This window comes from Opisthocomus hoazin, chromosome 21 (assembly GCF_030867145.1).
Source record: "Opisthocomus hoazin isolate bOpiHoa1 chromosome 21, bOpiHoa1.hap1, whole genome shotgun sequence".
Classification (NCBI taxonomy): Eukaryota; Metazoa; Chordata; class Aves; order Opisthocomiformes; family Opisthocomidae; genus Opisthocomus; species Opisthocomus hoazin.
This window is the reverse complement of record NC_134434.1, coordinates 4,628,115-4,644,641: the sequence shown is the minus strand read 5'-3', so window position 1 is coordinate 4,644,641 and position 16,527 is coordinate 4,628,115. Positions and strand designations below refer to the sequence as shown.

Genomic DNA, 16,527 nt, shown 5'->3' with positions numbered 1-16,527 from the left:
TGAACACTGCGTAAGAATCCAGCTCAGTCTCATTTGGCCTCTCTATTTCGTTGTGCATTTTGCTTCAGCTACAAAGCAGAACAATATTCCTCGCACAGAATAATGGGCCTTCTTTGTGGCTTTCAGCTGAAAGCTAAATTTGAACACCCATTCTGTACAAAGCAGGGAAATGAGGTGTAAAGGGGCCCCACCCACTCGCTCCAGTATTTCTGATAACAGACATTTTATAATACTCCAGCAATTTAGAAAATGCTAATTACTATCTGATTGAAATGAGCAGAGGCAGGATGGAAATGTTACTTGGAGTGAAGGTTCTCCCCTCCCTTGCTCTCCTGGACTTTTTGTGGAGTTCAAGATGATGAATGACAGTAGGTAAAAATGGAATAATCTTCCCTGACTACTCGCATTAATCCTTGCGTGGTGCCTCCCTGACTCACCCGCTCAGCAATGTTAGCTCCTGCACTCAAGACTCTCTCCGTACCAACGTCTACATGCAAAAAGAGTTGTGAGCTGCCCCCATTTCTCTGCCCTATGGACCTGTGCCTGGGGTCCACAGTAGGCTTGGGCTGCTCCTGCCTGGTCCCAAATGACAAGAGGCTGTATAGGGAGAAAAGAAAGTGATCCTGCAAGGTTTGCTCTGCGTGTTCCCGGCATAGTCACCAGCAGAATGGAGAGGACGTAGTAACTTCAGTGCTAGCGATCCAAAACGGCAGTCCGAGGGGTGAATGTGCCTTCAGGCCCTTCTGGCTGCTCCGGGTTTAACAGCCAGTGTCTTGCTGGGAGAGCTGGGCACGCCAAGGTAACAGCGATGTGTCACTGCAGATAATGGGCATTCAGGGCAGCAGAACGCAATGGTCTGTGTCTCTAGGAAAGGTATCATCATCAACACGAGTGGTTAGCCCTTAGCCTTTTGTGTCACGTGGAAAACGGGGTCAGCAGAAGCGCAGCCTCCTCCAGCAGCGAGACAGGGCAGTGTCCAGCATGCCCCGACACGGGCTGTGCCCGGGGAGCTGCCGGGACTTGATCCCAGCCCTGCTGCTGTCGGCAGCCGCCTGCCCTGCGGTGCCCGGCGCTGCCGAGCGAGGACACAGAGCAGGCTCGTTTAATCACCGCCTTACGACGCTAACATTGATCCCTACCCTCTGCGGCACCAAGAAAAGAATATTTCCCGTCATTCCCACACGCTTCGCTTTTGTGTCCCCTCCACAAGAGACTGGGCTGCAGTTCCAGCAGCAAAGAGCAGGGACGGTGGCTGCTGGAACAGGAGCGTGTGTATGTGGTGACCATGCAACAAAAGCAACAAGCAACCTGCCATCGGCTATTCTTGTGGGCCAGCAGTTCTCAAGATGGCCTACTTTACCCTCGTCTGGCAAAGCAAGTCCTCCCTGCAGGGCCATTTCAGCTCTAATTTGCAACGCTTCTGATGCCAGCAAGGTTTTGAGCTGAATGGCCTCTGGCCACACAACACCGAGTGCCCCTACGCTGCTCTGAAGAGTGATGTGGGATGTGAGCGTACCAGCAGTTCTGAACCTCTAGCGCTGGTTAAACAGAAGGGCAAGAAAGTAAGGTTTAACCTGCTCGCATCTTCGTGTCTCTAGGTGTTAGATGTGATGTGTCACTCGCCAGCCCAAAAAGGAGTGACACAGAAATCAAATCAAAATGTGGCAAAAGTCTCCCAAATGCTGCACTCAGAAGTTTGATTGCGTAACAAAATAGCCTTTCTAAGGATCATACATTGGTGAGAAAACGATTAAACTGGGCAGAAGTCTGGTATCCTGTCACCTGCTGCAAGCAAGAGGCTGGTCAGGATTACCTGAGTCCTCTCTTGGGAAAATCAGTGCTTGGAAAGAGATCTGTGCCCAGATGTTGGAGAAGAGAGGGGACGTTGTTGGATCCAGAGACTACACGATGCAAAGGGACTCGCACGTCTGCTGCCCGAGGGCGGCAATGCCCATGCCCGTCACGCTCTACGCAGGGCTCCAGCAGCTCCAAGCCAACCCGTCCGCCCGTCGCCGGCGCGAGCCCCGCTGCGCTCCTACCTGGGTGAAGTTGTCGAGGGCTTTGTGCAGGTTTGCATGCATCCCGGTCGGGGCCTCGTTGGTGATTTTGATGGAGTTCTCCAGGATGCCCTGGGGGATGATGTGGCTGTCAGGGGACGGTGCCGGCTCCGCGCTAATGAAGACACGGAAATCCTGGTGGCTGCCCCCACTGTGCTGCTCCAGCTTCTTCTCCAGAGAACTCAGCCACTTGGCCACCAGGTGGATGTTCTGGCAGGGACAAAGCAGACAAGGCTTCATCAATCATCCCCCGCTTACACCCGTGCTGAGCAGGCACCCAATCCATCACAGCAATGAATGGCACCCACCAAGGCTATGCTCTAGAAGTTGGTACTTGCCCCAGTAGTGCCTGTGTGTAATTCACAGCCCCAAATATTCTGTCACATCAAGTACACTTTTAAACTCAAAATATCAATATAAATTACCAGCAATGAAGCAAGCTTCTATTGGGCAGTTTCGGTTCTCGGTGATGATACTCTCCTTCTTGTTACAGCAATGTACAGCTGATGAAGTGGAGTTACTTCCCCAGATCTATCTCAAGCTCGAATGAAAATGTGTTCATTTTTAACAGAATAACAGTGAGGACACTCAATATCCATTACTGAGAAAAAAAATCATGCAGGTGGTTTTACAAAGACCTTTAACATAAAATATTTATTTATTCATGCAACTAATTCAAAATATCTATCGGAAAATTAAGCAGTATTATGCAGATATGGTGAAATGGATGAAGACATGCTTCAGATTTTCAATTAGAGCCCTATACAGTGTTGTAGTTTCCAGGCAAGAAAACAGTTTTTTTATGTAATAGGAATGGGGCAGATCACACACAGCAGGGATTCGTGGGCTAAAACTACCCTCATATTAAAGCTAGGTGTGTAATCCAAGCTGATTGTATTAACAGGCACTCTAGAAGGCGATTTATCCCATCCAAAGACAAGACAAGGAACTTGATAAATTTAAATTAAAAGCAGCCGCCAAAAAGATAAACTGCTTGGAGGTGGCAAGGAAATTACATAAAGGAACCATAGCAGAGGCTTAGAATAAATAAATTTACCACCTATAAAAAAGGACCAGAAAGGAGCTCTCATGCTTAAATAGCAGAGCAATGGAGACTATTAGGAGTAAAATTACTTTCTTCAGAAAGCAGAAATTGTGTTCAAATGAGAAAAACAGAGAATAGCACAAAATCCAGTTACGGTAAGGTCAAAAAAGGTTTAAAGAAGCAATATTGTGAAAACCACACTAACTAATAATAAAGCCTTTTCCATAAACCAGAAACCTACCAGAGAGCCTATAAAACTACAAGATGATCAAGGTGTACAGGGAGTGCCCAAGAAAGGCAATGCCACCTCAAACGAGCTCATATTTGTAGGAATATTCCCTGCAGAGCTTGGGGAGGGTCTCGCTGCTACAGCCTGGGTGACATGGTAGTGTCACTCCAACGCTGAGGCTGGAGACACCTCCGGAGCTCTTCCAGCCAACCCTCCTGCTGGAGGCAGGGCCAGCTAGAGCAGGCTGCTGACTGCATCCAGTTGGGTTTATTGGTATCTCCAAGGCTGAAACCTCCCTTTTTTCCTTTTCCTTCATGGCAACCTGTGCCAGTGTTCAGCCATGAAGGAAAAGGAAAAAAGGGAAAGGAAAAAGGGGGACAGGGAGGGACAGGGAGAGAAAAGGAAAAGATTCTGTTTAAGGGAAACCTGTATTTCTATTTGTGCCCACTGCCTCTTACTTTTTCACTGGGCACCACCATGAAGAGTCCAGCTCCATCTTTCATACTCGCCGTGGGGTGTTTAAACACACTGGTAAACCCCTCTGAGCCACTGCTTTTTGAGGTTAAATAATCCCAACTCTCGCAGCCTCTCCTTATACAACAGATGCTCCAATCCCTTAATCATTGGAAGGACTCTTAAACTGAAGCAGCAGATGAAGAGTTTTTCTGAAAAATTGATAAACTAATAATAACAATTTACTAGGACCAGATGGTATCCACCCTAGAGAAACTCAGATATGGAAGCGCTGCAGTACTCCTTGGTATACGCTAGGCAAACTGGCAGGGGCTCTAACAAACCATGAAATAACACACAAACAGTATGAGTTAGAGAAAACCAGGAATCTAAAATTTCCCACCCATTTTAGATAGCTAATAGCGGGATATCCAAATCTGAGCTCATCACCGTAAACTCCTTTTACAGTTGCTAGAAAGGTGGGCTCCAGCAGGCAGCTCAGCACATCAGCTTCAGGCATCGCCCTGGACGGTGCAGAAGTTGCCTCCATGGGGCCAATGTATCTCCATGCTTGGATTTTCATCAGTATCAGCTATTAATCTTCCAGTTACCAGTATTATTACAGGTAAGAGGGAAGGTCACATAGGCTACCAGCTGGTTAAGACAAGGAAACAGGAGATGGGAAGCTACTGAAGGAGTCTGAGCTGTTCACCCTATTCAAAAACCACCTGATAGAGCAAATGATTGGTGAGCTGACAAAATTAGTCGTAAGACAAAGTAATTTCAAGTACTGAAAATAAAACCTGGTGGTAAAGAACTGCAAAAGTATGCCATCATTCTAAGTGACTGGCAATGATACGGCAGAAGAAATTTGGTGTTGATAGATGCAATGTAATGCACACAGAAAAACAACCCTAGCTCCAGATATAAACAATGATGGGTTCAGAATTAGCTATTACCACTCAGGGAAGATATCTCGGAGTCCTTACAGTTATTTCCTACAAATAACACTTCAGTGCTTAACAATGTGAAAGCAATCCAATGTCAGCAAAGGAACAGAGAATAAAACTGCAAACATTATTATGCCATTCCATAAATCCATGGTGGGCCTTCATCTTGAAAACAACACCCAGCTCTCACTTCTCTATCCCCAGGAGGATACAGCTTCCACAAAAGGAGACCCTACATTGATAGGGACTCCCCAGTTTGGAGAAAGAGGAGATCAGGGTGAAGGGGGTGAGTGAAGAACAAGAATGGAGGGATGAATACAGCAGGCTGAAAATTTAAAAAGCATAAGTGGAAGTACATTTTCATATGACACATATCTAAACTGTAAATTCCTTGCCTCAGGGTTTTGTGGAAGTTGAGTGAATCGCAGAATGAAACTGAGCTTAGATCCACAGAGAGGAACATCCCTGCACCCTTGCACTGTTTAGACACCCTTTCCCTCAGATTCTGGATGTGCCTTTTCACAGGCCAGGAACTGGGCTGGCAACACTTTGGTCTGCCCCAGTACAGTGCTTTTATAGACTGGTGCCATACAGGAACATCAAGAGACCTCCCTCACGAGAACGCAGAAACTCTCTTCTGGCTTTTCTGTTGGAGGACTCAAGTGCCTCTTGTGAGCTACTCGTGGAGACTTCCCAGCCAGGACTGGAGAAGAGGATGAAGAGATGTAGCAAAGGAAAAGCTGAGGTCCTTTAGGCACAGGTTGGGACAGAGCGGTGGCTGCTGTCACAGACTGTCAGCAGTACTTGCAGATGCTGGAGGGATGGGTCAGCACTCATGGGTGGAAGGACCGGATGGTGCCACATCTCTGCAGAGGAGCTGGGGTGCCTCAGGAGAGAAGAGACTCAAAACTCAGTCACATCCAGAAACGGCCCCCTTTGCACATCAGTGACTGTCCTTGGACACTGCCATGTACTTGCCAAGTCCTGGGCACCAAAATCAGTGTTACCTCACACTTTTGTAGCTGGATCCTGCTAAGGATCAGTATGTTTACATCTGGTATCTCAACTATACTTTTTTTTATCCCTATTTATATATGTATTTTTTTTTCCTATTTATATATTTATATCATGGTGAAGGCTGACTTCCAGATTCCTAACAGTGACAGCAATGTATGCCGATCTCTGCAAGCAATGCCACCCAGTCTCTACAAGCAGCTGGACTAGCAGGCACGCTTACCTCCTTCAGAGAGTAACTTCCCTCTCAAATGCCACAAAGCAAGAGCTCTAGTCTGTTCTTGGTTACACAAGCACAGCTTCAGTACAAGGTGCCTTCACAATGACTTTATGCCTCTGGATCTGTACCAGTTTTCCAGGGTACTGGATAGGTCTGAACACAGATGTCTGCAGCTGAACTAGTCATCCCACTGGAGAGTCACGGAGCAGTAGTCATCTTATGAAACACTGGAACGGGTTGCCCAGAGAGGTGGTGGAGGCCTCATCCCTGGAACCATTCCAGACCAGGTTGGACAAGGCTCTGAGCAACCTGATCTAGTTAGCGGTGTCCCTGCTCGCTGTGGGGAGGTTGGACTAGATGACCTCTAGGGGTCCCTTCCAACCCAAAACTTTCTATGATTCTATGATTCTATGATTATCCTAAAGCAGATGTGCGCAGTACATCTGATGGATAACTCTGGTGAATGTGCCCAGCTCTCCCCCAGGCTGGAAAAGCGAGCTGTGGTGACTGGGTCAGATGGAGCCGTTTCTGTTGCAGGCACCTGAAGTTAAACGGGTGCTTTCAGAAGCCTCCTAGTAATATGGGAGACACGTTACTCTCACTGGCTTCAGGAGTATCAGCAAATAATACAAGTGTGCAACTGTGTTTTCAAGACAGTAACATCTTTTAAAAAGGCACACTTCGCTATTTCCATTTTCTTACCCTCCATGGGGCTGGGTACAAAGTGTACCAAGAACTCAGGAAAAGCTCCTGTGCTTCTGCGTCCTTGCCCAAGACCTCTGCGTTTTAGATACAAATACCAACTTGTCTGCCACTTGGTAGCTTCAATATTGCCCAGCTCTGCGCAAGATCTTACAGGGCTATCTTGATGCCCTAAGTCAAGTAAACTGCTAGATGACTTCTGCCAGAGGTCAACCCTCCACCTCTGAGACAGCAGCTGCCTCAGCAACATGAGTCACGAAAATTATTGTTGGGGGAAGTCATGGATACCTTGCACCCTCCAAGTCCTCTTGCCCCAAATCTGATTCACATGGCTGGCAACAACACTTCTTATTTAGAACTGCATAAATTCAGTCTCCTTCCCTGAAAGGATTTAGGGTTGTGCTCACATTACATGGATAAAATGGAGTTTGGAGCGTAGGGAGAAACAAGGAGGAGATGCCTGAGCAAAGAAATCACAGAACCCTAGAATAGTTTGGGCTGGAAGGGACCTTTAAAGGCCATCTAGTCCAACCCCCCTGCCATGAGCAGGGACATCTTCAGCTGGATCAGGTTGCTCAGAGCCCCGTCCAACCTGGCCTTGGATGTTTCCAGGGATGGGGCATCCACCACCTCTCCGGGCAACCTGTGCCACTGTTGCACCACCCTCATTGTAAAAATTTCTTGCTTATATCCAGTCTAAATCTACCCTCTCTTAGTTTAAAGCCATTACCCCTGGTCCTATTGCAACAGCTAAAAAGTCTGACCCCATCTTTCTGACAAGCCCCCTTTTTAAGTACTGAAAGGCTGCAACAAGGGGATAAGAATCACGTTCCGGGGAAGAGTTGCTCTGCTGTAAACAACGACCGTGTGAAGAGCAGCAGACAAAATGCAATTATATCTGACTGCTAATGCACCAGTGCTTGCCTGATATATTTAGGATTTCAAGAGATGAGGTAATCCCCAGGGTCCAGGCAACCAACTCTAAAAACAGAAGTTCAATAATAAAGCAGGAGTGGACTGAAACCTGTAACCAAAGTGTTTCAAAGAACCCCTGAGCTTTAGTAATATAGGGAAAGAGCTCAACAGAATAGCAGAAGAAAAATTGTGCATTAAGGATCAGTTTAATCACAGACTACGTACCTGACCTTAAGTATTTTCATCTTTAATTGGTAGTTTCTTCCTACATCTGCTTTGGTAGCGTTAGATGGCTGAAAAATAATTGCTTTCGCTTGTGTTGACACGACACCAATGATCATTATTTGACAGTATCACTGCTTTCTAACAGCCGACTTCGGGAACATTTCTAATCTAATGATAATTGAGTGCATATCCTTTTATGATAGAAGGGAAGGAAAAGAGGAATATATGCAGCAAAACATGGGTTGGTACTAAGAATTCACGATTTGGTCAAATTAATATGTCTGCAAAAAACAGACGGAGATGCTGTGGAGGGGATTCACAGGTTTGAAGGAAACTTTGCAAATTAATTCTCAGCACTCAGATAACACAACTTTCAGAACAAGACTAATGACAACATATGCCGTCACAATAATTGAACGTTATGTCAATTATCAGTAATGACATAACACAGACAATGCTAAATTAACACTGACCTCAGCTGAGCTGTATGTTCATCAAAGAACCACCTCCTCTTTCTTGTTTTGAAACCTGCCTCCCACCAAGCTCATGGGCTACCTCTAGCTCTCACTCAGGAGAAAGAGGAGATGATCCAGCCTGTTCACCTTCCTTTGGCTCAGGGCTTCAGGCACTCCCAATACTAGCACCCTAAACCATACTCCTCATTCCATAAGACCCCCTGAAGGCACAACAAGGTAATTCACTGCTTTATTACAATTTTTTCTTAGCCAGATTTTGAAATCTGTGAAAAAGCTGTTGTGTAAGGGTGAAAGACAACTCCCTAGCATCTCTCTTTTTTTACAGCTCATGTCTAGGTCTATGCTGCAGGCAGAAACAGGGAATAGTCTCAAATTCATTACCTTGCTTTATGAATGGAAGGTAGGGGCCAAATCCTGCCAAAAAGTAAACTGCTGAAAAAGCAGGCAAAAAAGAAATCTGAAGCATCTTCCCGTGCACACTGACCATTACCACAGTACCTTGCCCTGTGTTATCTCCCCACTTTGTGTTATGGAGTATGAGTGACTGGGAGCAGGTACCAGAGGATGAGAGTCTGTGGCAAGAGCTGGGCTGGGTGCTCGTGCAGGAACGTGGGAGCACCAGTGGCTGTTCTTTGGGAATTCACTTCCAAGCCCCTCTGTGGTTTTGTACTTCACAAGGCAGAACATATATCAGAGGATGCAAGTGTTGCTATGGTAACCATCAGAAATAGCACTACATATATATATATAACCCAGCACACACTCCACTTTGCTGATAGCGACTGGAGACCCTTCACATTTCGGAAAGCGGCTCTCTCCTTCACGCCTTATCACAAAGCACCTCCCAGAGCAATGAGAATCAGTTGTTTTTACAAAGTCTCATTCTCTTGCGAGATGCTCTCACAAAACAGTCACTGCTTTTACAGTCAATCTGAAAGCTAGGCTTAACAGCCCAGCACTTTCATACTCACTGCACCATGTCAGGGCATAAAACAGAACAGGGAGGGGGCACTGCAGAGAGTCTCTTCCCTTGGCCATGCTTACTGTCAGTGGTAGCGTGACGTTTCATCACGTGAGAAGATGCCACACACACTCAGGAACAGCTCCATCCTTCCACAGCCAGCCCTACAACCATGAGAATACTGCTACAGGACTCAGGGACCGCAACAGACAAGCACAGACCCTACCACCAACACCTGCCCATATGTCTAAGAGACCAAGCTATTTCTGAGCAATAAGCTTGCTCTTGTTCGATGTGGAGAGAGGCAATCTCAGAGCTCTGGAAGCACCAGAGAAGTTTTAACCCACCTCTGGCATGTGCTTTCCTCTAGCCGAGAATTTACGGCAGCCAACTGACCAAAGGTGCCCCAGCTGGCAGGCAGTGAGGGCTCCATCACTTTGTCACCCGTGTGAAGTGCTTGGATTTCAGCAGTAGCACCCTGAGGCTTTTTCAGACCTCACTCCATGGTCACACTTGACAAGGAAGAACACGTTTGATCCTTGCATAGTCAGCACTATCTGATCCCTCCCTGAAGCCCTGAACCCCCACCGAGCCTCTCCACACATAATTGGGGGCAGGATTACAGCACGTAAGAGCAAGTGCAATTAATTTGTTGCCCTTCAGTCTCATCTCTGAACGTGCTGTCTGTTCCTCTTGTGTTGCTGGGCCCTATGAAGTTCCGCATCATCTTAGTCAGGCTGGGCCAAAGTAGGTAGCTCTGTCATCTACACAGCGTCACTTCTCTGCTACCACCTTAGTCACGAAGCAATTAAGAACATGGTGGCACCACTCTACCTTTTACTGCACTAAACTACGCATCTGTTCCTATCCTCTGTGGATATGTTATAACTCAAAATTCGTCCTGAGACAGAGGTTTCCAGAGCAGCTGTAGAACAAAACTGGGACTGCAGTAATTACAAAGGTATTGAAAGCCGAACAGAAACTTAACTCCACCCCAGATCGATACTGGGATTACTTTCTGGACTGTAAGGGGATTTGCAATTGGAAAAATTTGGGAATGGCTGTTGTGACATAAGGCAGGAAGGAAAACAGCTGTCTGAAATCCAATACCTTTCTCCATCAGAGTATTTGTCCAAAAATCATGAAGGACAATCGGAAGTCGAGTGGGTATTTCTCCTTTTATACATATTTAGGAATGAAAAGATACTGTGGCTGGAAGGAAATCAGTCTCTTCTTTAGTGAATCAGACGCTTCGTGCCAAATGCTTCTGTGTGCCTTGAATAGACAATGTATGCTGTACAGGACCACGTATCTCTTTTGCTTGTAGCTAGGACTAGTTGTGAAGTGCACAGAAAAAGGCTCCGTTGTACTTACAATGCAATAAGGAGGGCTCAGCTGATGTCTGAATCTCATAGTTTTGCTCTAGGAGCTCACTGTTATTCAGTTTAGTACATGAACCTGACTCACTGAAGCAACAACCTATGAAAATGGAAAGACACTCAAGAATTAAATTAACTTGATCACAAAGAAAGGGAAGTGACATTTTGGCTAATGGATGAAGACTATAATATAATTGGAAAGATCTAATGGCTGAACTTTTCCCTGCACCAGTTCATTCAGACGTGCATCTGTAAACATGTAAACAAATTTTGCTATTTCTTTGCTACTAGGCTGATAAACATCATTTTGTGATTGTGATGGTCACTGTCTCAGCAAAAAGCCTTTCAAGTAGCCCCAGAGAGGGAAAAAGCAGCCATAGTTTTTGCTAGCTCACAGCTTAGTGTTCCCTGATGTGCAAAGCTCTTTCCGCCCTACACAAGCGAGGCTACACGCATCAGAGAAACCATATTCCTGGCTAACTTGGCTGTAGAAATGCAGAGCTCACAGAATCACTGAGGTTAGAGACACTTCTGGGGTTCATGTAGTTGCAACCCTGTGCTCAAAGCAGGGTCAGGTAGAGCAGGTTGACTAGGAGCGTGCTCAGCTGGGTTTTGTTTATCTCCAAGGATGGAGACTCCACAAACTGTCTGGGTGACTTCTTCCAGTGTTTGACCACCCGCACAGTAAAAAAGATTGTACTTAGGTTTAAATGGAATTTCTGTATTTCAAGTTGTCCCCATCAGCCCTTGTCCTGCCACCAGACACCACTGAGAAGAGTCTAGGCTTTACTCCCTACCATCAAGTGTTGATGATGGATAAAATCCCCAAGTCAGCTCTTGCTGAGGATGAACAAGCCACAGCACTGGACCCAGCATGCCAGGCGTGTCTCAGCAGAGCTGAGCAGAGTGAAGGACCACCTCCCTGACCTGCCAGCAATGTTCTTCCTAAAGCAGCCTAGGACACTGGTGACCTCCTTTGCTGTAAGGGCATACTGCTGGTTCATGTTCAGCTTGTTGTGCACCAGGACTGTCAAGTCCTTTTCCTGCAAAGCTGCTTTCCAGGCTGTTGGTCCCAAGAGTATACTGGTACTTGGGGTTATTCCTCTTCAGGTGCAGAACTTGACTTTTCTTTTTATTTGGTATCATTAAGTTCCTGCCAGACCAATTCTCCAGCCTGTCCATGTCCCTCTGAGTGGCAGGACACCTATCTAGTCTACCAATCACTTCTCAACACTTATACATTATCTGCAAACCTGCTGTAGGTGCAGTCTGTCCCATCATCCAGGTAAACTAACAAAGGTTTTTAACAGTATAGAACCCAGTACCAACCCTCGGGGTATACCACTAGAGAATGGCCTCCAGCTGGACTTCATGCAGATGATCAACCATTCTTGAGCTTAGAGGACGTGATCTCTGAATATCAATGAGCTCTTCTGGACCCTCTTATTTCCAGCACCATATTCCACAAGATTCTTCCAAGCAGATCCCTGAAATGGCCAAAGTCTGCTCTCCTGAAATCCAGGCTTGTGATCTTCCTTTTTGCTTTGTTCCCTCCTCTCAGGATCCTAAACTCCATCATCTCATGGTTACTGCAGCCAAGGCTGCTCCTGACACAAACATCATCAACCGCTTTTCCTTTGTGCACATCAGGACCAGCAGAGAACCTCCCCTCACCAGCTCCTTAATCAGCTGGGCCAGGACTTTGTCATCAATACCCTCCAGAAAACTTCTGGATTGCCTGTACCCTGCTGTGTTATCCCACCAGCAGATATTACGACGGTTGAAGCCCCACCATGAGGAGTAAGGCCTGTGAAAACCTTCAGTTGACTGAATGCAGCCTCATCTACTTCCTCTTCATGACCAGGTGTTCTATAACAGAAACCCACCGCAACCTCAGCCAGATTGATCTGCCAGCTAATCCTGACCCATAAGCTCTCAGCTGGCTCCTCATCTGTCCTCAGAGACCCAGGCATTCCTGCTGCTCTGCGTGCATGGCAGCACTCAGTCACGTGAGCTATCCCAGCACATCTTTGGGATCCCAATGAGACTGTAGTCCTACAACTGCATGCAGATCTGTAATTCCTTCTGTCTGTTCCCCATGCTGCATGTGAGATGCTGAAGCTGCCCCCAGTGCAGCTGGATCTGACCTCTACCAAGGCAAATAGGAATGTGTGAGAAGACAAGCTCTCCACAGGGATCCCCTAAGCAGGAGATATTTTTCACTCAGACTTCACCTATCAAAACATTTATAGACTCAGTTGATTATCTCTGCTTGCTATAGTGTGCCTGGAGAGAAGAACAGAAGATTCTTCAGCAGAGACCCTTCCTGCCTAGGACTGGAGCTGTGATTTATCATTCTTTCAGTGCCCACAACTATTCACAGGAACCCAGTTTACAACCGGCACATCACATAAATTGGGTTTATTCTGTTCCCGCCTTGCCTAACATTCACATGATCTCCCATAAATTCCCGCACTGGTACTACCTACTTTCACTGAGCTAAAGCAGCAGGCACTACGATGTGAAGTGCCTACAAAATCAGGACAGCAGAAAAGACAGGAAATAAGACATAACATCCATGCCAAGATCCCACTCATGAATTTATTAAACATCCTCTTAAGAACACTTAGGGCTTTGCCACGACACCTCTGGGGAGTCTGTGCTGGACCTTCACTGCTCAGACAGCCAAAGAACTTTCCAACTCCAGTTCGTACCTGCTGTTTTCTTTGCAGGAATATCTCCTACCTGAAGCAGCTCTTTTTCTGTTTGCTATTAGTCCTGCGCATATGACCTTCCACTGTTCTATTTAAACTTCATCCCATTTCAAGAACTCCAGACCTACAGGCTGTTCAAGTCCTCCTGCATCACATTTCAATCTTCTTCTCTATCGATGACACCCCTCTTAATAATGTGCCAGTGAAAAGCCATTAACATTTACTCATTTTTTTAAGCCAATGTGATGTCTAAAGTAAGACTTTGCCCTGTGACTGTTCCTTAGGATTTCTGCTAGCAACATTCAGCTTCTCAGCTTCCCTAATATGGTCCTGTGTGGCACCATCTCTGCAGCTCTACTACAGTCCACATCAATTAGAGCTGCTGTATTTCCTCTAAAACTTCAGTTACCTTCACAGTGCAAACTATAAAATAGACATGAACCATCTTTAGCAAATTCTTATTACATTTGATACATTTACCTACAATACTTTACTTCTTATGTCCTTCAAAGTTTGTTCTGAAACTGAATACTGTCGAGTTTAGACTTAATTCTTTTGCTCCAGGAACTTCCCACTGTTTTAAATACAGATGTTAAAGAATCTGTTAATTACTAGTCAGATGGCACCCTCCGATTTGACAGATTCATTATGAAGACTTGCAATGGACTTGCAGTTTCTTCTACCAGCGTTTTAATATTCTGAGATACAGATCTGGCCCTCTGAGTTGAGCACATCATGCTCTTTGATCTGATTTTCCTCCTATTTTTAACAAATCTTGTTTTCAAGAAAAGTTCGTTTGTGTGGATCTTCCAAACAGCCAGCCCTCAAGGACAGCATGTCTTTCAACCTTGGAAGAGAGCTGGCACCAAGAGTCTCACAGCCAAAATATTCCAGAAAGGGACCAGGGAATCACAATGAGCAACCTGGGAAGATGCTGTTACTGGAATGGGGCAGCTGCAGAGGGCAGAGCCCTGCTGGACCCTCAGACCATCTCCCAGCTGTGGTACCTGGCTGCTTCCTACCTCCAAGGCTACAGAACTTGCCGTGAGTAACAAACTGGCAATTATCTGCACTTCAAAACTGAATGCTACCCCTTCAAATGAACGGAAAGCTATGGAGAGGAACTGTGCCTGGTGTCTGCGTGAAACTTCATGTGTGTGCAACACCAAGCTCCTATAGCCCTGTGTTCCCCCGCCAACCTGTTCTAGGATAACTCCCTAGTTTGGACCACTACTCCATCAATTCAGCCCCAGAGAGACATCTGGAGAAGTTGGCAACACAGAGGAACCAACAGAAGCTCCAAGAGGCAACGGCTGTCAAGCCTGGAGAGCCCCAAGAGGCATTGCTGGAGCGCTGAGATGTTGGCATCACACAACAGTATGATTTAGTCAGGATCTGCACAGAGCATGCTTCTACCAGGGCATCACGCTGCTGCAGCGGCTGGGCACCCCTCACGCATTTCTGAGAAACCCACGAGAGAGAACAGGCTTTAAATAAACGTTCTTTCCAACTGTGAAATCTCCTCCTGTTTGAAAGTGCTTTTTGTGCAATGCCCAGGAGCTCCAGGTCTCCGCACTTAAGCTACTAGAGATGCTCCTTGTAAGCAGGCCAATGCTGTGCTCTGCTTATCTGCCTCTACGAAAAGCATCCGTCTGAACCACATGGCAAATATTTGCTCTGATCCACCTATGACTGAAATGATGGGAGAATCCTCTGTGGGACTCTTACCCACTGACTCCTGCTGTGATGAGTTTGGATACAGATTTGATCAGTATCTGGAGAGGTCAGAGATTCTGACTTGTGAAAACAGTGTGTCCAACCTTGTAAAAAATAGTTTGTCCAGAGGGTGATTTTATTTCAGGTGGATGTCCACTGACCATAACAGAGTTTTGTTTGACTAGAGGAGTCTTGTTGGTCAATGTAGGGGACATATCTAGCACCTCAGGCTGCTCTCCCTCCTTCTCTTTTTACAAGAAGCCCAGTCCTTGGAAAGAGATGGGAACACAAAGTGAGACACAGAGGCAGGTTCTGGAGCTGAGCAGCTTGGCCTGTCTGGGTGACAGTTAGCTTCCATCACTTTGATGTCACTCTACACGCCTAACAGCGACATCAAATGCAGCAGCCGGAGAGAACTGGTACTGCTGTCCTCAAACATCTGCTGGGTGTTTCCAAGTCTGTCCCAAGAGTGAAGTGCCACTAACGCAAGACACCAGCTCCTAGTGGGACCCTCACTGCCTGGATTGCTCAGAAGGTCTATGACTATAAAAACAAAGGAAGAAATTACTCTTATCTCTGTTTTGAATCCTTTTTCCTATATTGCCTTATTCCAAACCGGGCACAACACAGAACTAGAATATTCACATGCACAAAGTTTCATCAGTCTTGTGACTGCACCAGAGAAAATCCTGGAAGACTGACTGACCCCGAGGAGACCCAAGACTGATGCCTAGCAGCCTGTCCTCACAGCCACCACTGTCACAGCTGAGTTTGCCCCACGCAGTTTGCATCAAAACCTGCTAGCAGCCAGCTGAATTAAGCTCCTCTCTAAGCTCACAGGGCAACCTATCTGCTCTGTGCCACCAGAGACAGTCACACTTGGGAGGTATTGCTGGAAAACCAGTTAGCTCAGCCATCAAAATCATTCTTTCATATAAATCTAATTTTTGCAGCTCTTCTGATTTAACTTTCAATGTCTGCTGAGACCTCTTACTGATTGCTCTGACCATCAGAGAAGATGTGAATGAATGAAACAAAAATACTTCAGGTCCACAGTACTCATCTCCTAGCACTGAAGCAACAGACATGGAAGCTGACATTGCTAACAGATCCTTTACAGTGTCTAACCATCATGGTAGGAAAAAAACCCCTTCACTTTGCATTACTGAACAGAATATGTCCAAAAAGCTGGGTATTTTCTTCTTCATCATCTTCAAGGCAAATGACAGTATTGCAGCCATCTGTATTAAAAGCTCTTTAAAAGCTCAGCACTGTCTACCTTGGAGGGAGCTTGCAAAAAAAGCAAAAAATTCGATCAAAATATCAATGGTATCTAATTTAAATCCAAAATCCGGCCTATAGGCTCAGATCAGGACTTAAAGCTTTGCCTTAATATAATTCTCATCCAAACAATTCAGTGATAATAAATGTTTACAAAATCCACATGAAGGAAATCAGAGGGGTTCGAAGA

The 16,527-nt window shown here is 46.0% G+C and overlaps 1 protein-coding gene across 1 annotated transcript in view; it reads right to left on the bottom strand.

The window, feature by feature from the left end:
• Nucleotides 1–16,527, bottom strand: part of DNAH9 (dynein axonemal heavy chain 9) — a 200,534-nt gene that overhangs the window by 20,612 nt on the left and 163,395 nt on the right. The window contains exon 66 of the mRNA XM_075440716.1: nucleotides 2,040–2,267. Within this exon, the coding sequence (XP_075296831.1) occupies nucleotides 2,040–2,267 (228 nt within the window). The remainder of the gene's footprint in view (nucleotides 1–2,039; nucleotides 2,268–16,527) is intronic.